At 40.4% G+C, this 22,817-nt stretch overlaps 1 protein-coding gene across 7 annotated transcripts in view; it reads right to left on the reverse strand.

Moving 5' to 3' along the window:
- The window catches only part of LOC143285405 (hepatocyte nuclear factor 4-gamma-like), an 85,558-nt gene that overhangs the window by 20,431 nt on the left and 42,310 nt on the right, over nt 1–22,817 (reverse strand). For all 7 annotated transcript variants that reach the window (XM_076592658.1, XM_076592659.1, XM_076592653.1 and 4 more), the window contains 2 exons: nt 11,375–11,416; nt 579–902 (listed from right to left, as the gene is read on the reverse strand). In XM_076592658.1, the coding sequence (XP_076448773.1) occupies nt 579–902; nt 11,375–11,416 (366 nt within the window). The remainder of the gene's footprint in view (nt 1–578; nt 903–11,374; nt 11,417–22,817) is intronic.

Here is a 22,817-nt window from a genome sequence, read left to right on the forward strand (position 1 = left end):
TTGTTTCATAGTGAAATAATACAACACATATTAAAACGACAGTTTAATCTGACTTATCAACAGTTAGAAGCAACTATGATACACTACCTGTTAACAGTTATCACACACCTGTGTTGCAATCTGTATGTCGACACCTCCACAAGGACCATCAATGGTCTTACAAATACTTAAGTCAACATTATAGACAAGAAAATAAAGGGGGAAAAAAATCAAGACTATGGAGTATTCATCACTGCAAAACACATAGTCACAAAAAAGAAAACGAAACAATCTTCCATGGAGTTTTGATTCTATTGTCAAAAGTGCAAGTTCAATCAAGATAAAATCATTTTCTGTACAATCAAGATAAAATTATTTTCTGTATGTGTGTATATGCGTGGGGTGTGGGAGGGTGGGGGGTGGGGGGTAGGGTGTGTGTGTGTGTGTGTGAGTGGAGAGGATGGTCTCACCATCTGACGATGAGCCATAAATACGGTGAACATGAATTCACTGCCTTGATGGACATAAAAGGCTGCAGGACCTTAATGCTTTATCACACCATTACCAAAGTGGAAGTCCACCAGACAAAACCAACCCACCTTCCTTCTTCATCCCGGCCCGAAAACATTTACGCAGCCGGCAGTAGCGGCACTGGTTGCGTTTGTCCTTGTCCACGACACAGTTACGGTTGAAGCGACATGTGTAGGTGTGGTTTTTGCGCACGCTGCGTCGGAAGAAGCCCTTGCAGCCATCGCAGCTGGATGCCCCATAGTGTTTGCCCGTGGCACGGTCCCCACAGATGGAGCAGAACTGGCTGAGGACTCCACCGGCTGCTGACCCTGGCGGGGAGTTGGCTGAAGAAGGGGAGGACACGCTGGAGGAAGATGTGTTGGTGTAGGGCTGTGCTGCCGTGTCTGGTGCATCTGAAACACATACATTCATTGTCACCGTTATACTAATGGCAATGGGAATTCATTTACAGCTCTTTTCTGAAGGTCTGAAACAAATATTCATTATCACAGTTATGCTAATGGCAATGGGAATTTATCTATAGCTCTTTTGTCAAGGACCATGACTCTCAAACTGGGATGCAAGATTCGACTGACTCTTAATGCTATAGTCTTGGGTACTAGTTGGCTTTGGAGAACATCACAATGCTGACTGTCTTACAGCTCTCTTGGACAAGAGAGCGGGGATGTAACTTGTGCAAGACACTCTCAATTGCTATCAGATTGTAGCCCAGATTATCGGGACAGCAGAACTTTTCCTGATCTGCTGTTCTGATGGCCATAGTCGCAACTGACCATAATAATAACTGCAATATAATAATTATCATAATAATAATGGTTATGATGATATGACAGTGATGATGGTGATGATGACTGTGATGGTGATGATGATTGTGGAGCGCAAGTTTGCAAACTGATAATGATTTTTTCACTCCTTAATTTGAGATGGTTGAAATAGCTGGAGACTTAACATATATTTACATGGTGCATAGACACACTCATGCACTCCCCCATATAAATGACCCTGTATATCCTACATTAGGGTCTTTGATGTCATGCACATGTGTGAAACAAAGAGTGTGCAAATGCGTTATGTGCACACACTTTTTCCATGGCAACTCTTTATGTCTTTGCTGGGTATTTCCAATACATGACACAGCTATAAACCATGACCTACATACCCAAACAACTCTTATGTACAAGCAGCCAGCAGCAATTGAGGTCCAACTAAACGAGTGTGCCATCATAAAAGTATACAACTGCAATTATTTGCTTTAGCACAGCTGTACACCCTGGAGTGGCTCATGTTTATTCAACACACTTCAAACACTGAAGTCATGAAGTTTTATAGTCTACAGCCCTTCTATCTTCCCCCATGATAGGTTGCTCCATTCTGCCAAACAAGAATACAGTGCCTGTCTTCAATCACAGTCCAACCTCATAGTGCTTTACTGACATGGTCATTTGCACAGCTGGCTGCCTACCTAGCATCTGGGGAGAGCTGACTGAGTACTGACTTCAGGTGCTCATCTTTATTTCCTGCCCATTCAGACCAGTTGCCCACATGTACACACACACACACACACTCACACACACACACACACACACATATTAACATGCACACACACACACGCACACACAAACACACACACACACACACACACACACACACACACACACACACACACATATTAACATGCACACACACACACACACACACACACACACACACACACACACACACACACACACAAATGTATATCGGAGTAGATTTTACTACAATATTTTGCCTGGAATATCTCAGTGGCATGGGTTCTTTTCCATGAACTAAGTGCATACTACATACGGGACCTTGTTTCATCATCTCATTCAAATGACTACAATCCAGACCACCACTCGAGGTCTAGTGGGGGGAGAGAAACGTCTGGCAAGTGTGGGACACTACACAGCACAGCAAACAAGCAATACATTCTTATCTCCAAGAGACCAACCGATGGCTGGAATGTACTTAGGTAATCTTCTTCTTCTTCTTCTTCTGCGTTCGTGGGCTGCAACTCCCACGTTCACTCGCATGTACACGAGTGGGCTTTTACGTGCATGACCGTTTTTACCCCGCCATGTAGGCAGCCATACTCCGCTTTCGGGGGTGTGCATGCTGGGTACGTTCTTGTTTTCATAACCCACCGAACGCTGACATGGATTACAGGATCTTTAACGTGCGTATTTGATCTTCTGCATGCATTTACACACGAAGGGGGTTCAGGCACTAGCAGGTCTGGGAGATCGTAAAAATCCCCACCCTTTACCCACCAGGCACCGTCACCGTGATTCGAACCCGGGACCCTCAGATTGAAAGTCCAACGCTTTAACCACTCGGCTATTGCGCCCGTCTACTTAGGTAATCAAGGAAAGCCATGGTTATCAGCAACAATGCCAAAAACTGTGACACACAAGAGCATTGTTTATGATCTCTGCAGTGACATGTCCATCACTGGTCGGCTAGCAGTGCAACAACAAGAGGAAAAGCCTTCAAGGCTTCACGCTTTATCCTGTAAAGGAATCATTATGAGGGAAAAAAAAAGATTTAAAAATGGTTGAAAAGTGCTCTGTATCAAATATGATGGATAAGCTTGGGAGAAGAAAAATGAAAAGAAAAGAAAAAAAATGTAATGTTTAAGATGAGAAAGATTAGTTTAAAGCAAATTAACTCCCATAGCATTAATTACAGAGTAATTTCCCTTGTTTACTATCTGCACCAACACGTTTGCAAAATAAAAACTTCCATGCTTAGCAAAAGAAGTTCCTGATATGATAATAATGACTGCTCTTGTTGTTGTGTCAGAATATCAGATCAAAGTGCCAAGTTTAGAGAATACAAAAAATATAAATATAACAGTAAATGCAGTTTGCATATAATTAGGCTTCGTTTTTTTTATTTTTTTGTGCCCATCCCAGAGGTGCAATATTGTTTTAACTCACTCCATGCCAAGAGTTTTTGCCCTTGCCAATCCCTGAAAACCCAGGGTTTGTATAGGATGGGGAAAAAATTGTAAAAAAACTAAATAAACACCCAGACAATTGATATTTAGTATATGTATGCAAGGAATGTTGTTTCATATGTGTGCAAAAAATCAAAGTATTTACTCACCATCTTGATGTTGATCGCGGTATCCATATTTTGTGTATTTTTTAGCATTTTTGCACCCATCAGAAAGGTACACCAACATGTTCCACATCACATTCTAACACTATTTGAGGAACTGAAGATCTAGTGCATGCAATGAAGTATGAACAGGTGGTGAAGAAAGTTGAAATTCACTCATACAAGAAAAAATATTGTCTCTACATAATGAAAATCAAAGAACAAAGAAAAAAACTCAACCGGCTGGGTGTTGACTGGCCAGTCAGCTGACAAACCTGGTATGCCAGTGAAGGGATGTGCAAGAGGGAAAAAGGAAAAATTGTCAGTCCAATCACTGGTGAAAACACTTGCAAAATCGTCCATTTCCTCAGTGGTTTCGTCGTCTGTGTCTGTCTCATCTGCTGGTACATGTTCCTCACTTTCCTCTCTATTGTAAACACTCTCTTCAGTGGCCGAATCTGTTTCTAGTTCATCGGGATCTGGTTCAAATTAACTGTCCGAAGAATCAACATTATCTCCTTCGACATCAGAGCCTTCAGTTTGGATCATTTCCAAAGCATCTTCGACGCTGAGTAACATTTCACCTCTCCGACCGTGTCGAACACTTCGCCGTGACGCCATCTTGTCAAACAACTTACAAAGCTGACAGGGGGCACGCTTTGTTATCAAGTGCGGTTGAGCTTATCGCGACACACACGCAGCGTGTGTGAATGAAAAGCTGACCAGAGGTGACGTAAGATATCACATCTGCTTTTGATTTTCGCATCCGACGCGTCACTCCGACAGCACGACTTTTTAAAATCCAAGTCCGCATATGCGGACATTGGCATCCAACGCTTTCTCCGACGATGTCCGCATATGCGGACAATGGCAGCGAGTGAGTTAAACAAGATGACTGGAAAGAACTGATTTTTTTTTTTTTTTTTTTTTTTTTTTTTTTTTTTTTTTTGTTGCCTAATTTGGTGTCAACAGACAAAGTATTTGCAGAGAAAATGTCAATGCCTGCGTGTCTGTGCAGTCATATTTGGAAGAAAGTTGCAACCCCCATAATGTGAATGTCTTGTTACACAGACAATTGTTGTATACACATGTTTTCCATGCACATGTGAGCAGACAATTTTTTTTATCAGTATGTTTATCTTCTTGAGGAAGACAATGCACATATCAGGTGATGCAGTGTCAGTTTGTTTCAAGCACAAGTCAATGTGTTGACTGATCCATATACATTACACCACGTCTGCATTCTAAAACAAACAAGAGAGGCAAGGCCTTCAAGACTCACTTGTGATACACTTAAAAAAATTTTAAAATTTTTTTTTTAAATCCAAGCTTTTTATGTATTGAGTATAATTTCAAAATGTAATGTTTAAGATGAGAAAGATCGGTTTAAAGCAAATTAAGTCCCCTAGCATTAATTACAGAGTACTTTCCCTTCTTTACTATCTGCACCAAAACGTTTGCAAAATAAACAAAACTTCCATGCTTAGCTAAAGAAGTTCCTGTTTGAACAAAAAATGATAATAATGACTGCTCTTCTTGTTGGGTCAGAATAAGAGGTCAAAGTGCCAAGTTTAGAGAATACAAAAAATATAAATATAACAGTAAATGCAGTTTGCATATAATTAGGCTTCATTTTTTTTTTTTTTGTGCCCATCCCAGAGGTGCAATATTGTTTTGAACAAGATGACTGGAAAGAACTGAATTTTTGCTATTTTTATGCCAAATTTGGTGTCAACTGACAAAGTATTTGCAGAGAAAATGTCAATGTTAAAGTTTACCACGGACACACAGACACACGGACACACACACACAGACAACCGAACACCGGGTTAAAACATACTCACTTTGTTTACACAAGTGAGTCAAAAATGGGGTAAGGTTGCACAAATGAGCATAAATACACATGAACATTGTGTCTGCAGGCATGCACAGCTTAACTCTCTCCAAACGAACAGCGAAAGAGACGACGTTAACAGCGTTTCATCCCAATTACCATTATCAAAATATTGCAAGCGGAAGGCTCTTATACTGAAGAGGTGAATGTTGACAAAGAATACCACAATTCTGACTACGGAAGCTAAAGGTTGGGTCATTCAGACACCCACCGGACATCCGAGGGGTCTGTGTAGAGAAGAGAGGACTGGCCGTACTGAGTGAGTTAAGCAAAGAGGAGACATGGGACAGGGGGGAGGAGGAGGGGGGGGGGGGGGGGGTGCAAAGAGTAACATCATGTGTATTCTGTGCAGAAATTTTTTATTGACTGACACCTATATGGGGCATATCTTCAGTCTGAAACCTAACTCTTCCAACTTTACAAACACAATCATTTGCAAAATTCCTGAAAAAATTTTTTACGATGAAATAAAACCAGCAGAACTGTTACTTCTTTCTCAGTCAGGCATCTGCTTGGCAGATGTGGTGTAGCGTACATGGATTTGTCCGAACGCATTGACGCCTCCTTGAGCTACTGAAACTGAAACTGAAACTCTCAGGCTGCAGGTGTGGTGGAGTTTCAGTTTCTGTGGAAACAAGTGCAGTGCACTGTCACTCACTGACTATTAAATCTGCTTTTCTTGTTTTGTTTTGTTTTCTGCTTCGTTTTGTTACAGTGAGTGGTGTCAACCTGTTGTCAGTTTGAGGGCTGGTCTGGTCATACACTGATACAGTGCAGGAAAAGCTCAAGGCATTTTTCTCAAAAGTCCTTTGACCGTAGAGGTGAATTGAAAAGGACAGACAGTCTGACAACCTGAATCTATCAATGCACAAATTAGCTCACAGACTTTCCAGCACATTTTCTGGCACATCCATTACATAATTCATACTATGTGATCCTTTGAGCATATCACAGTCTAAAGACAGGCACAAAATCTGAGTGGTTAGAGTCTGGGACCTTCAATCTGTGGGTCTTGATTTCATCCTTGCATCAGCATCTGGTGGGTTAAGGGTGGAGAAAGTTTTTTTTCTGATCTCCCAAGTCATCATATGCACAGACCAACTATTTCCAAGTCATGTATGTATGTGTGGGGAGGTGGAGGTGGAGGTGGGGATGGTGTGGGGGCAGAGGCGCTGGGGGGTGAGGGGGGTGGGGGGTCAGTCTCTGTGGAAACATCTATATAGACTGATAGATAGACACAGACACTGATTGATTGATAGATATAGACTGACTGACTGAAGACAAATAGATAGATAGATTAGATAGATAGACAGATAGATAGATATAGACAGACAGACAGACAGACAGATAGACAAACAGATCGATTGATAGCGAGATCTATTTTAAGTAAATGCTGGAGTTACAGCCCACAAGCACAGAAGATGATCACATTCCTGAGTTACTGGATATACAGCTGATCAAGGTCAGGATCAATCCCTTGCAGGTTCAATGCTGGGTCAGCCTATCAATGAATGAGGTCAACATAATGTGGAAAACAATCTTGTACTCGTTACTGCTCTACTTTGCTTTCTGTGTCAAGGACGAATGCCCAGAGTTTTAGTTTTGTTTGAAGATAATGCTTGGTAAAGCATGCAAGCTCTCTCTTTTTCCGACTCGTCCTCAGAAAGAAAAGATCTGAGCACATCACTCCTCTTTTGCAACATCTCCACTGGTTCCCTGTCTCACACCGAATAAAGTACAAGATCAGCACTCTATGTTATAGATGCATTCACAAAACTCCCCTTCCTATCTCTGCAGCTGCCTTCACCTCTACACTCCATCTCGCTCACTACGATCGGCTTCGGATCCACTCTGTTTACGCATACCCAGATTCAAACACTCGACTGTTGGCCGCCGTTCTTTCTCTGTTTCTGGACCTTGCGATAGGAATGAACTTCCTCTTTCGCTTCGTCAAGTCTCCACACTCAGCTCTTTCAAGTCTGGCCTTAAAACCCACCTCTTCCCAAAATTGCCTCCCTTGCCTGCCCTTCCTTGTCTTTAGTTTCTACAGTTTTAGAGTTATGCATGCGTGTGAATGACTGGTGCGAATTGATTTGTCTCTGCACAAGATCCAGCGCTATATGAATACCATTATTATCATTATTATTCTTTCTTTCCTCTCCCATCCCAAGAGCCACCACCCTCTCTTCATCCCATGTCTCTTCTTTGCTGCCTTTCCCTCCCCTGAGCACATCGCACTGTGCTGCTGGTCAGGCATCTTCCCAGCAGTGTGGTGTAGTAAATATGGATTTGTCCAAACACAGCGACAACACCTTGGGAAACAAACTGAGACTGAAACTTTCCTTCCCCCTCTCTCTCCCCTGCCTCCATTCATCCCTCTGTTTTTCTGTTAAAAGTTTAAGAACAAAAAACAAACAACAACAACAACAAAAAATACAACCTGATATAAAAAAATTAAAAAACTTAAACGTTTTCTGACAATGTTAAATACAAGCAATGAATCAAAATTATTTTCTGTAAAGTTTGTTGAAATTTTATTTATTTATTAAGAAATCTTGTTATAGCACATATTCTTGAAGCTCTCGCCAATCTTAGAACAGCATAAGCTCTCCTTATCATGTGCTTTCCTTAACTCTCTCCATACGAACGGCAAAAGAGACGACGTTAACAGCGTTTCACCCCGATTACCACCATCAAAATATTGCAAGCGGAAGGCTCTTATACTGAAGAGGTGAATGTTGACAAAGAATACCACAATTCTGACGACGGAAGCTAAAGGTTGGGTCATTCAGACACCCGCTGGACATCCGAGGGGTCTGTGTAGAGAGAAAGAAGAGAGGAATGGCCGTACTGAGTGAGTTAAGGTCTTCTTGGGGTACTCAAACTTGTCTGTAAGAGCTATTTACAATTCTAAATACAAATGACTGTGGAATAATAATTAAATGTAACATATGGGGAAATTTACTGAAACACAGTGACAAACTTCATGTTCACTGTGTATGAAGATTGTGAAAGACTTCACTGTGTGTAAAAAATAAACTATCAAGGATAGTGAAAAACTTCAGTGTATAAAGATAATCAAAGACTTCACTGTGCATAAACTAAGATAATCAATTAAGACATTTTTTTAAATTTTTTTTTTAAATATTGCATGTTCACCCTAACAACTTTTCCTGTTCTCAACATCCGCCTACTCCTAATAATCAGCCATTCAGTCACTGTTGTCTTCTACAACAAGACTGGTAACCACTTCAGTAACAGTATGCAAGCAATACTATAAAAGTGATCTCATTTCTAACAAGATTACGGAAATCAAAAATAATATACTGTGTCTTAACACACACACACACACACACACAAAAAATGGCACTTTTAATTCCACTCACCAAATACGTCAATATCAGATGAAATTTTGCTCACAGGAACAGGAAACTGCTGAAAACCACTGCTCACAAATGTTGCCATTCCTTCCCAAACAACACAATAATCCTTGCTCCAAAGCTATCACAGTGAAACAGCAACGATCCACCCATAAACTATTGATTCACCAAAACCAAAAACCCGCTGATTCTCCAAGCATGAATCGACTGTTCAATAACACCAGTCCATGAAAAATGTATGTGGGAAGCAGAGGAGGAAACACCAACACATTCTGCACAGAGACCAACCCAGAGTGCACAGACAGATGAAAAGCAACACGCACAATGCCCATGATGACTTTATCAATGGTATTCCCATTCCATATCAATGAAGTCATAAAGGCAGGTGTGTACAGGTAGGTCCAGATAAACAGAAGCCATCAGCTGTTGAGAGCGTGGACATCCTACTTCCAGATTCTGTGTGACCCACTTACACATGTTGGCCCATCAGCCAGTAAACAGGCTTCTTACATACATGTATGGAATGTGGGAGCATGGTCTTGACATTGTGTTGTTCTGTGGAGGTAATGCATAACAATTTCTCTTTGGGACATAATGAAAATGAAGAATTCTTGTGTTTTGTATCTTGTATTATATGCCACTGCATTCGTACACAACTGGGTTTGGAGGAAAGATGACCTTCACTGACGTAGAGGATAATCATCAACACACACTGTTTATCTTTCTTTACACACACACATTCTCTCTCTCTCTCTCCCACATACTGGCTTGCTCCCACCACCCACCTCCTCATCCTCTACACACACACACAGAGAGAGAGAGAGAGAGAGAGAGAGAGAGAGAGAGAGACAGAGGCTTAAATGTGAGCCAACTGTAAGCTTTCCCAGCACACTCAATATCACAACTAGTGTCAACCGACTTAAGCCACCGACATCCTTTTGTTTATTTTTGGTATCTGTCTACACAGTGTCTAACAACTTCAATTTTATCTGATTGATAGTCCTACCAACAAGACATACAATGTCACAATAAAAGATAGATTTACAACTCAGCAGTGACTGAACAATAAACCATTATCACACAATAAAACATTGCAGATTCTTCATGAAGGGCAGTAAGAGCTATGGAGAGCCAACACAAACCATGTTGTCACTTAACATCTCTTTCATTCCCATCGTTTTGAACTTCCATGTTAAGGAGGAAAGAAAATTCATTTAACATATACAGGAATATACAAAGCAGAATATTGTTTTTGGCAATGTTTTTCATTTTCCTTTCCAGGCAACTGAAATGGCTTCAATTACGACAGGTGCAAATTAATGCCACAACCACATATATCTATCTTCTCTTGGCACAGTAAACGTTTTTTCTTTTTCACATGACAGCCAAGGCAAGGGAAAGTGAGTAGGGAAGAAAGAAAATGAATGAACGAACCAACAAACCAACAAACCAACGAACGAACGAATGAATGAAACAGTTGATTAGTTAATTGATTTTCTTTAATGAGGTAAGTAGAACAAGCAACATATACTTTTTTAACATCTAAGTCTTCGTGCAAAGAAAAGAAAAGAAATTAACAAAATATTAGAAAACACGAATGAAACGGGGCAAACAACAATTTTCATCAGCATACTGATGTTGGTCGTCTCGTGGAAGAAGAATGTATGATTAGTTATGCATATGCATAAACACACACACACACACACACACACACACACACATGCACATGCATTCACACACACACACACACACACACACACATGGATGAACAGACAGACAGACAGACATAGATAGATAGCTATGAAGAGAGAAAAAGAATTTGCCAAGACAGAAATAATCACAGAAATATTTCAGTCGTATCAATTGGACCAGTCTTCCTTTTTTTACTTTTTCTGTTTTTTTAGATAACAACGATGCTGGAAGATGATGGGATGACGGCAGTGGGATGATTTCAGATGATACAAATGATGATGTAAACGAAAGAAAAAAACACCCTAGAAAACAAGCTAGAGTAATGCTAAAATCAAGGTCATATAATATCACCTGATAGTGCAGTCTCCGTACATACATTTCATCAGTCAACAGCCCACATTATTGAAAAAAAAAAAAAAAGAAAAGAAAAGAAAGGGGAGACGAGATAAGATTATTCATACTGTTTAACTTACTTTCACTACTGTACATTAAACATCTACATGATCTAGGTAATGAAGTCACAGATCCCTTGCCCTACCCTTTCACAGAAGTGCGATAACAGATATCGTTCCTTCCTGAAACTGCATTGCAAAATTAAAGTTAATTCTCATAAAACCCTCTTTTTCTGACAGGGAAACGTAAGACACTTAAGATTTAATAACTGCCACACACACACACACACACACACACACACAGAGGCGCATGCTTACACACACACACACACACACACACACACACACACACACACACACACACGCACACACATGGGCGAACTCACCTGTCTGCAAGCTGTCCAAATCACCAGCCCCGCAGTCTGAGTCTGTAACAGAACAAAGAAAGCGACCGTGAATTACTTATTGTCCATTCATGTAAACTTGGACTCCTTCATGTACATAGTATGATCCCACATAAAGATCCTTTTGCGTGCAATGCAGGCATTTGTTTCGGCATGGGCTACATGTAAATGTGCATGTTGGCAGGAAAAAGAATGCAATAATGAATATTCACATGTGATGGGAAATAGTGATGTCATGGTATACTAGTATGTGCAACCCTCTTTTCTTCATTCTTATGGGATGTCAGTAGATACAAATAAAAAGCAGACAATAAATAAAACTGTGTGCACAGATCACAGTAACTGAAAAATGGTTCGGTGAAGATAAATAATTCTCTTTTTTTTCACATTTGCATCTCTCTCAACTACATGTTTCAGTAACATCAGTCAATACAAAAGAAACGCAGACTATATATTTTCATTTATCACATACTCTCTGGTAACCATTCTTGAAAATCCTGAACACAGAACCTGAGAATGAATCATCTGAACAGAGATGTAAAAATGACAGTTGCTTCTATGCAGATGGTTGGTACATGCATGCTCGTGACTGTGGAACCATAGTAAGAAAAAATAATATCAGCTTTTTCTTCATATTTCCTCGCCAGTCTTGGGTGAGGCTGAGCATTTCTGCATGCTCTGGATAAGCATATACACATATGCATATTCATGTTCAGGTACAAATGTCAGTACACACATGAACACACAAATATAATACCCACACATACATTCAAACTGCCTTTTGCACACACACACACACACACACACACACACACACACACACACACACACACAAAACAGGTATCTGTAACAGTATGCATACATTAATTTGCATGCTACAAACATGAATACAGTGCTTATTAATCAAAGTGTTTTGTTGACAGTCCAGTGAGACCATCACACACTTTGAGCTTTGATATGCATCACTGTGGGAACAAATCATAAAGAAAACAAAACAACCAAACATGCAACAAAGTCATCAACAATGCACCAGCTGGTCAGCTTATCAAATTTTCAAAGAAATGGACCACCGGCTTCAAGCCATGCAAACTGGCCTTGATGGCTGACTGGCCTTTGAGGTTCATTCACTATATACCCCCTCCCCCACCCCCTCAACTCTCCCCCCCCCCCACTCCCGCCACCACCACCCCCACCCCCCCACCCCCCACACACACCTGCTGTTTGACAAATTACCTGGCACAGAACCTGGATGTCTACAATGGGTCTCATTTTCATCAGTTAACACACTGGCATCTTCCAAAAAAATAAAACCAGCTCTGTTCACGGTTTTGTTGTTGTTGTTGTTGTTGTTTTTGTTTTTGTTTGTTTTTTTTGTTTTGTTTTTTACTTTCTTTAGACAAATTCTTGAAATAAATGCTGAAAGTTGAAACTGCAAAAGTTCTTCATTTTGAAATAACTTCCAAACAATAAAGCTCTTGGTAATACGGTGGCCGCATATACTCTTCAGTTCTGGTCAGTCTCATTGGCCAATCCTATTCACATTGAATGATTGATACTGCTACTGTTTTTCATGTTAATATGTTAATGCTGCTCCTGTTTACCACATAAATGTATTTGCACTTTGCAAAGCGTAAGTCTATTAACACAGGGAGTTCAGCTGGTGGCAAAAACATCCACTGTCTCTTGACTACCATGACCCATGCTTACAAGCTAAAATTAGCAGTCACACACACACACACACACACACACACACACACACACACACACAAAGAGTGTATGCGAGAGCAAAGAACACGGATGTCCTTCGCACACTGAATTACAATTGCAACAAACATCAAACACAGAAAAACACTCCCACCTGCCAGGTTCAACCACCGTCAGGTCAAAGACCCAAGGTAGCGGAACTCATCCACAGTTGACTACCTACCTAAAAATACCTGTCATCAAGTCATTAAGCAAGACTTTACCTTGACACAACAGCTGTATTTGGCAGTTTGATCGCTTTCCATTTTTTATATACCAGACTGTTCTCTTTTTTTTTTCTTTTTTTTTTTATTGTCATACACTGATTGTGTGGGTGATCTTTTAACTGACTGGGGTAAAAAAGTTCTCAAGAAAAAAAAAGGTTGTCATGCAACAGACCATCAACATCATGATTTGTCAAATTATTGCTTTTCTTTGTGGTAGTTTTTTTGTTTGTTTTTTTTTCCTCCAATTTCTCCTGTTGTTTTTTTGTTTGTTTGTTTGGGGTTTGTTTTTTTTTAGGGAGGGAGGGGGGGTTGGGGGGGGATTGTTTGTTTATTTGTTGGTTGCTTTTTTGTTGTTGTTGTTTTGTTGCTTTTGTTACTTTCTGTATTGCTTTTGCTTAGCTGAACTTTTCATGGAAAGATACATTTTTTGTCAGTCTTAGTTCAATGAATATTAACTCTCTCTCTCCATCTCTTTGTGAAAAGATTATCATACAATACAACCTTGAAGAGTCAAACAATTATTTCTGTTTCACAGTTTCAGTTCAGTTTATATCAACGTACACTCTCTCTGAAAATGCCACACACGACATGTCCTCTTGTGCTGTGGCGGATAATACCCAGTCCTAACCATATCCCTTTGTTCTGCAGTACACATCAGTGTGTGAGAGTTGTTCCCACTGGCACACAACACATGCCACATGCTGCATCAACAGATGGCTCTTTTCTGACTGTGCAGAATCGGCTGACACATCCATAAAAGATGTCTTCCTCCTCTAAAACAATGATGGTCCAGTCACACAAAAAGCAGAACTCTGTCCAGAAAAAGGTCTTCCCAACAAAGGGGAGAAAAAGACTTTCTCATCTACACTATACAAAAAAACACACAGATCAAAAAAAAACAGATCTAAAACACAAAGATGTATATCACCGACTACCAACTTCCAACAAAACATGGAGTGCTGCAATCAACAGATCTTTTGAGAGTAGTGGTGGTGGGTACGGGGTGGGGGGTCATGGGGGTGTGGGGATCAGGGGTACTGAAAGTAACAAATCTCATCATGGGTGGGCATTTCATATGAATATAAAACATTTGTGAAACCACGCAAATGCTGGAGGTCCACTGATACACACACACACACACACACACACACACACACACACACACACAAAACACACACACACACACACACACACACACAGATGACACAGCTCCTTCATTCACAGCCCCACTTCCCAGTATAGCACACACACACAAAAAAAGCTCTCATGAACATGACACAGATACATACTTCTGCAACAAAATCCATATTTGTCACTCCTGCTACACTCCGTGAGGCAATTATTCACGGCTCAGCAAATGCGAAGGTGACCTAGGATGACCCACTTCCTACTGTGTAACCTAACCCACTTAAAACTGCCTGCATGACACTGTTGTGTTTCCTTCCTAATTGTACAGTCAAAGCCCCTGTTCATGATATGGTGGGGTGGGTATGGTGGGAGGGGGCAGGCGGCCAGCTTTTTGCCAGCGTATACATTGGAGGAAGTGCACCCAGTCAAACTCGACGTCTGGTCATGTCACAATGTTTTAAACTAGCAAGACGTCTTAATAAATAGATGAATTAACTTCATAATCAATCACTGCTTGTCCATATCATGAGGACAGGTTTCAATCGTCCACACTCAAACCATCGACGTTGACCCTAGGGTCTGTTGATCTGATCCATTAGCGTGTTACCAGAAACACTCACCTAGTACTAATTCAACAACTTCAAATGACATTTATACCAAAATTAATCAGGAAGAACACTCCCCACCCCTACACACTCCCTCAATGACTTGATGAAAACCACTACCAAATGGGAAATTTTTTTTCAAATGTTTTCAGTCTTTTATCCACAAGTTCAGTTACTAATTATGGTCAGATTCAAAATGGTGTTAAATTCAAAATATAAATTTGATCAACATACAAAATGCACATGTGCACACACGCACAATCATGCACAAATGCACACACATGCACACACGCACATGAATGATTTCTGCAAATTCAAACAGTAACCAAAAGCACATTATGATATTCTGAGCATAACATGAATAACAATAAAATATACAAATAATGAGCTGATTTCATTGAACATGTCACTGAAACTGACAAAGCAACATCAAAAGAATCATCATGAAAATATGCAGAAAACATGCACACATAAAAATTGAGTTGACACGAATGGCTGTATATGAAACTGTCAGAAGCAATGCAATAAAACTGTCATACTTCAACTGTGCAATGAACTGAATATTAGCTGGTCAAAGGATTCACAGAATGAAATTGACTCATGTCTCTCAAACAACTGAATAACCCAGATTCATACAACAAGGTGACTGTATCAGTATGGTCAAACACTTGAGACAAAAGCAGAATATTGATACAGCATTTTACCTACCCATATTCTGCGAAACTGGGTTATTGCCAGAATACAGCCCAGAGTTATAGCACTTTTATCTATAACCTGGTGTGTGTCTTTGTGCTTGTGTATGTGTGTGTGTGAGTGAGTAAGTGTGTTGAGTGTGTGTGTTGAGTGTGTGTGTGTGTGTGTGTGTGTGTGTGTGTGCGCACATGTGTGTGTGTGTGTGTGTGTGTGTGTCTTTGACAGATTTTTGTTTATGTTTGTGTCTATGTTTTGTGCGTCTGTGTTTGTGTGGAGTGGGGGCTTTGGGGGTAGGGGGGAGGATGGGGAGAGATGTGAGATGTGAAGTGGTGGTGTGTGCATGCATGTGTATGTTTGTGTGTGTGCTTCTGCATGTGCATGAAAAAGAGCAAGATAGTGAATGGAGTATGTGTGCGTTTGTGTGTGTGTGTGTGCGTGCACGCTCTCATGCACGCGCATGTCTGTGTCTGTGTGTCAGTGAGTGTGTACGTGTACCAGTGAGTGTGTACATGTACCAGTGAGTGTGTACGTGTACCAGTGAGTGTGTACATGTACCAGTGTGTGTGCATGTATGTGTGTGCGTACGTGTTAAAACAACACTGTATGCAAGATGTGTGCAATACAAGGGGCATGCTGGAGATTAAAGTAGAACAACAGGACACACACACACACACGCACACACACGCACGCACGTACGCACGCACGCACGCACACACACACACACGCATGCACACACACACGCGCGCGCACACACACACGCACACACACACACGCGCGCGCATGCACACACACACACGCACACACACACGCACACACACGCACTCACACACACACACACACACACACACACACACACTGAAATTGTACAGATCCTGTTACAACCCACACCTGTCACACTGACCTTTCCCCTTATGTCATTCTGGGGTCACGACTTGGGGGCTTAACCTTTCTCCTGCACGTTCAGACCAGCAGCTTTCTGAAGGAGGGGGTTGGGGGGAGGGTAACTGAGGGGAGTACGGGCAGGTGTTATGGAAGAGTGGGGAGAAATCAAGATTTTTTTTTTTTTTTTTTTTTTTTTTTAAGAAGCGGGTCACTGTGAGTGGCCTACTGCTGATGTACAGACCTACTCGACCTCTATTCAGTCACATACCAAGTTGATAAGGCATGATTTTTCTTTTCTTTTTTTTTTTCTTTTTTTTTCTTAATCAGTTGATGGAGGGGTTTTGTATCGGTGAAAATCAGCATAGAAATGAACTGTTACTTTTTTTCATATCTGTATATCATTAATGTTCTTAGTTTTAAGTCACAGTGAGTATGTGTTTGCCTGAGAAGGATGATCAGTCAAACAAAACATGTGCCTGTTTTTACCTGGTTCCTTCGTTCTTTTGTTAAATGTTTATCCACAACTGTGATTTTATACAAACCCTCCCCCCCCCCCCTCACACACACACACACACACACACACACACACACACACATACACACAAACACACACACACACACACACACACACACACACACACACATTTTAAACTGCACACATGCGCATAAGCCTGAGCATGTACACATACATACACACACATTCACTCACATGCATGAAAATTTTTGTCCTCCCAATCTGTTAAGGTTTTGGGGTTTTTTACTCATGCAGTATCACTTATGGTGAAAAAGAAATTGAAGTTGGTAAAGCACGCACACACACACACACACACACACACACCCACAATGTACACATACTTTACAAATGATACAGCTATTCTGGGTTCTGTTTGTTTTAGGTGACAATGGTCTCTTCACTGGCTTCCATTTCAAACACACATACTTTACAAATGATACAGCTATTAAGTGGAGTGATGGCCTTGAGGTAACGCGTCCGCCTAGGAAGCGAGAGATTCTGAGCACGCTGGTTCAAATCACGGCTCAGCCGCCGATAATTTCTCCTCCTCCACTAGACCTCGAGTGGTGGTCTGGACGCTAGTCATTCGGATGAGACGATAAACCGAGGTCCCATGTGCAGCATGCATTTAGCGCACGTAAAAGAACCCACGGCAACAAAAGGGTTGTTCCTGGCAAAATTCTGTAGAAAAATCCACTTTGATAGGAAAAACAAATAAAACTGCACACAGGAAAAAATACCAAAAAAAATGGGTGGCGCTGTAGTGTAGCGACGCGCTCTCCCTGGGGAGAGCAGCCCGAATTTCACACAGAGAAATCTGTTGTGATAAAAAGAAATACAAATACAAATATTCTGGGTTTTGTTTGATTTTTATGTGACAATATGCTCTTCACTGACTTCCAGTTCACAAACACACATACTTTACAAATGATACAGCTATTCTGGGTTTTTTAGGTGACAATGCACTCTTCACTGGCTTCAAGTTCAAACACACATACTTTACAAATGGTACAGCTATTCTGGGTTTGGGTTTTTTGGTGACAATGTGCCCTTCAGTGGCTTCCAGTTCACACACACACACACACACACACTTTACAAATACAGCTATTCTGAGTTTTGTTTGCTGTTTTAGGTGACAAAGCACTCTTCACTGACTTCCAGTTCACACACACACACACACACACACACACATATATATATATATATATATATATATATATATTTACAAATAATACAGCAATTCTGAATTTGGTTGGGTTTTTCAGATGACAATGCACTCCTCACTAGCTTCCAGTTCACACACACACACACACACACACACACTTACAAATAATATAGCTATTATGGGTTTTGTTTGGGCGTGTTTTTGTTTGTTTGTTTGTTTTTGTTTTGTTTTTTGTGGTTGTTGTTTTTCAGATCTATGACAACGCACTTTTCACTGGCTTCCAGTTCAGACACGTTTAAGCTCCTGTTCACTCACATATCCCATGTTGTGTCACATGTTTCAAGACACGCCCCTTCCCCTGTTGACACAGGAAGTGTCTGCCTCCGCACACTCATCCTGCACTCCCTCACCTCAGTTTTCAAAAACTGTTCAACAGGTCTGAAAACTTGTTGAGTTTAATCCTTAACAAACTTGGTGCATGTGTGGGTGGTTGGTGTGAGGCACACCCTTTTCTTTGTTTTCTTCCCTCCCTTTCTTCTAGTTCTTGGTCGTGTGTGTGAGTGTGTGTGTGTGTGTGTGTGTGTGTGTGTGTATGTGTGTGTGTGCATGTGTGTGTGCATGTGTGTGTATGTGTGTGCGTGCGTGCATGCGTGTGTGTGTGTGTGTGTGTTTATTTTTCCCTCTATTCTTTGTTTCGTTCTTGCCATCTTTCTTTATTTCTCTGTTTTTCTTCCCTTCCCTCTTCATTCTCACGCTTTCTTTCTTTCCCTGGTAAATTTACTGGCGTTCATTTTTGTTTTCTTTCTTTTTCATCTTGCTTTCTTTTTCTTTCTCACCTCTGTTTCTCACGCTCTCTTTTTTGTTCCCTGAGACTAGAGTGCATCGCTTCTCTTCTTTATTACCCCTATCTTTGAAAAAAGGGTGATTTACTGGTACATTAACCCTTTCACCACCAGTCAATTTAGAGTGCAAAATTCCCTTGTTCAGAAAATATGGTGTCTAAGAACAGCTGGGGACTCACCCTATGATGTGTAGACTATACGGCCTATCGTACCACCAAACATTAAGAGCAGTAGGTTCATGGATAACAGACCCATATCTGGTCACCCTTCAGTGACATGGGTCCTCTACCTAGCTGCTGCACAAATGCGAGTTTGGCAGTGAAAGGGTTAATAACAATAATGATGTGCATTTATAACGCACACGCCCTGCAGCTCTTAACAAATTTTAACATGCATGTGCATGACTGAGGTTTATGATTATGAAACATAATGAACAAAGTTTCTTTGGGAAAAAAAACAAACAAAACTGTCATGTGAGCAGCCTATACTAAAATCAGGCCTCTCACCCCCAGGCCCCCACCCTCCCCAGCTCTCTCCTGCCCCTCCCCCCACCTCCCTTATTCTTCCCACCCTCTGGTTCAGGGATCTACCTCCACTTACCTTGATACTTTTGTGCTGTGCCAGCAAAGGCATTATCAGGAGATATTGACAGTATCAGCCGATACTGACATTATCAGGCGATACTGACATTATCAGCAGATACTGACATTATCAGGAGATATTGACATTATCAGAGAGTGGCTTGAGATAACAGGTTTTGCCATAGTGGTTCTCTATCATCTGTTTGTCACCATGTGACAGTCTGTACTGTCACCATGTGTTGTCAGGTGTAAATCTGTCTTGTCTTGTCTGTTTGTCTCTCCATTTTTTGTCCGTTGCCAGGTGTAAATCTGTCTTGGCTGTCATGTGTCTGTCGGTCAGTCAGTCAGTCAGTCACTGTGGGTTTTATTTTTCTGTTTCTGTCCTTCTCTTAATTCCCGTCCAATTGTTCCTTATGACATGGACAGATGGCCAGTTTGGTAATCTCTCTCTCTCTCTCTCTCTCTCTCTCTCTCTCTCTCTCTCTTTCCCCTGTGATGACATTCTCTTTTTTTGTCTTTTTTCTTAACAAATGTTGATCTACACTATGATATGGAATCATGCTCCCGTTGGTAAAGAGTATTTTCTCCCTTTACATACATGTGTCTCAGTTAGCATTAGTGCATTCATGTTTTAAGTACTATAGTATTTGATAACAGACACTATACAATTATGCATGCATGTTTGTTTATGTTATATTTTATACAATTATGCATGCGTGTTTGTTTGTGTTATGTTTTCTATGTTTTCTATTAATATCATGCTTGCACCTCTGCTTGCGTGATTGCATCTGTCTTACTTATGTTTCTTTTTCCTATGTATTTTATCAACACTATGCATGTGCCTCTGTATGTGTGTGCTTGCGTGCATGCGTGCGTGCGTGCGTGCGGGTGCATGAGTGTGTGTGTGTGCGCATGCATGTGTTTTAATTGGGTTTTTTCCCTATCTTTTGATTACCATGCTTTTGACTTTATCTCATATCATGTAGTGTAGACCCTGTTCAGGGTGGGGACTGTATACATGTAAAACAAGAGAGGCAAGGCCTTCAAGACTCACTTGTGATACACTTTTAAAAAAAGAAATTAAAAAATCTAATGTTAAAATGTGTTCTGTATTTGTTATTAGAAAGCTTTGCGTTTAAAAAAATAAAATAAAAAAATAAAAATAAAAAGTCCTAACCAGATTCAAACCCCACGTGTGTGTTCGGGTGAGAAGAAACTGCCTTATCCATTACACTATCGTGGCTCCTTAACTGACGTTCTAAAATTTAACATTTGAACATACTTTTTTAAAGGGCGATAAATCAATTGCAGTATTCGCAGTGAGAACGCTGTTTAAATCATATTATTCTGGTGTATCTTGGGCATTCAAAAAATCTTTAAGGGCAATAAAAAAAATTCTTTTTAATGACTATCGCTGCAATCACACTGCAACATTTAGCCGTTTTCACTAGATCTAGATAGATGTTACACCCGCTGTGAATGTAATACAACATGGTCGATTCAATTTCTCTTTTATGTTCATTCTAGTTTTATAGTTTTAAAGTTGATATGAAAATTTAGTATTTTGTTAAACTAATAACATGTAGAGCCAAGTACAAGTACTTCTAAACGTCATAAGAAGTGAAAAGGACTTCATTTTGAGAAAAGTCAAGACTGGAAATTTTTTCGTTTCATCATGATCAGTTCGAGGGTATTAACTCGCATGGTTTACAATTTTTAACTGTGAATTCCAACTGATTCTGTGGACATTTTTATGGCAGTTTGGGGCATAATCCAGTAAGTGATGAGGCATTCACAAATCTTTCTTTGAATAAATATTTAACAGTCTCCTTCTCCAACTGTCCATCACATGTTATTGTGTATTGTCCATTGAATATAGGATTGAACTTGAAACAAAATGGCGTCGTTCGCATTCGTGAAGAATATGAGCACGCACTTTGAATGTGTATAAATATGTGTACGCAACTGATTTTTGCCCATGACCTTCATTGCTCAGCCAACAGATCTGTAAAGTCCACTCGTCATATTGATTTTAGTATTTTCCGAAAAAGACCACTTGGGCGAATGAACATAGTGAAAGTGTGTACACTGAGAGTAAAACACACAAGTTTTTTATGTATTGAGTATAATTTCAAAATGTAATGTTTAAGATGAGAAAGATCAGTTTAAAGCAAATTAAGTCCCCTAGCATTAATTACAGAGTAATTTCACTTTTTTACTATCTGCACCAAAACGTTTGCAAAATAAATAAAACTTCCATGCTTAGCAAAAGAAGTTCCTGTTTGAACAAAAAATGATAATAATGACTGATCTTGTTGTTGTGTCAGAATATCAGATCAAATTGCCAAGTTTAGAGAATACAAAAAATATAAATATAACAGTAAATGCAGTTTGCATATAATTAGGCTTCATTTTTTTATTTTTTTGTGCCCATCCCAGAGGTGCAATATTGTTTTAAACAAGATGAGTGCCCATCCCAGAGGTGCAATATTGTTTTAAACAAGATGACTGGAAAGAACTGAATTTTTCCTATTATTATGCCTAATTTGGTGTCAACTGACAAAGTATTTGCAGTGAAAATGTCAATGTTAAAGTTTACCATGGACACACAGACACACAGACACACACACAGACACACAACCGAACACCGGGTTAAAACATAGACTCACTTTGTTTACACAAGTGAGTCAAAAACCACACCAATCCCATATCTATCATCCATGGAAATAAAGAATGTTCTCTCTCTCTCTCTCTCTCAAACACACACACATACACAATCACACCACACCACACATGCGCACACACACAAACACACACACAAATACACACACACACACAATCACACCACACCACAATGCACACAATCATACCACACCACACCATACCACACACAATCACACCACACCACAATGCGCACAATCACACCACACCACACACACACACACACACAATCACACCACGCCACACCACACATGCACACACACACAAACACAAACACAAACACACACACACAAACACAAACACACACACACACACAAACACACA

Source organism: Babylonia areolata, chromosome 9 (assembly GCF_041734735.1).
Source record: "Babylonia areolata isolate BAREFJ2019XMU chromosome 9, ASM4173473v1, whole genome shotgun sequence".
Classification (NCBI taxonomy): domain Eukaryota; kingdom Metazoa; phylum Mollusca; class Gastropoda; order Neogastropoda; family Buccinidae; genus Babylonia; species Babylonia areolata.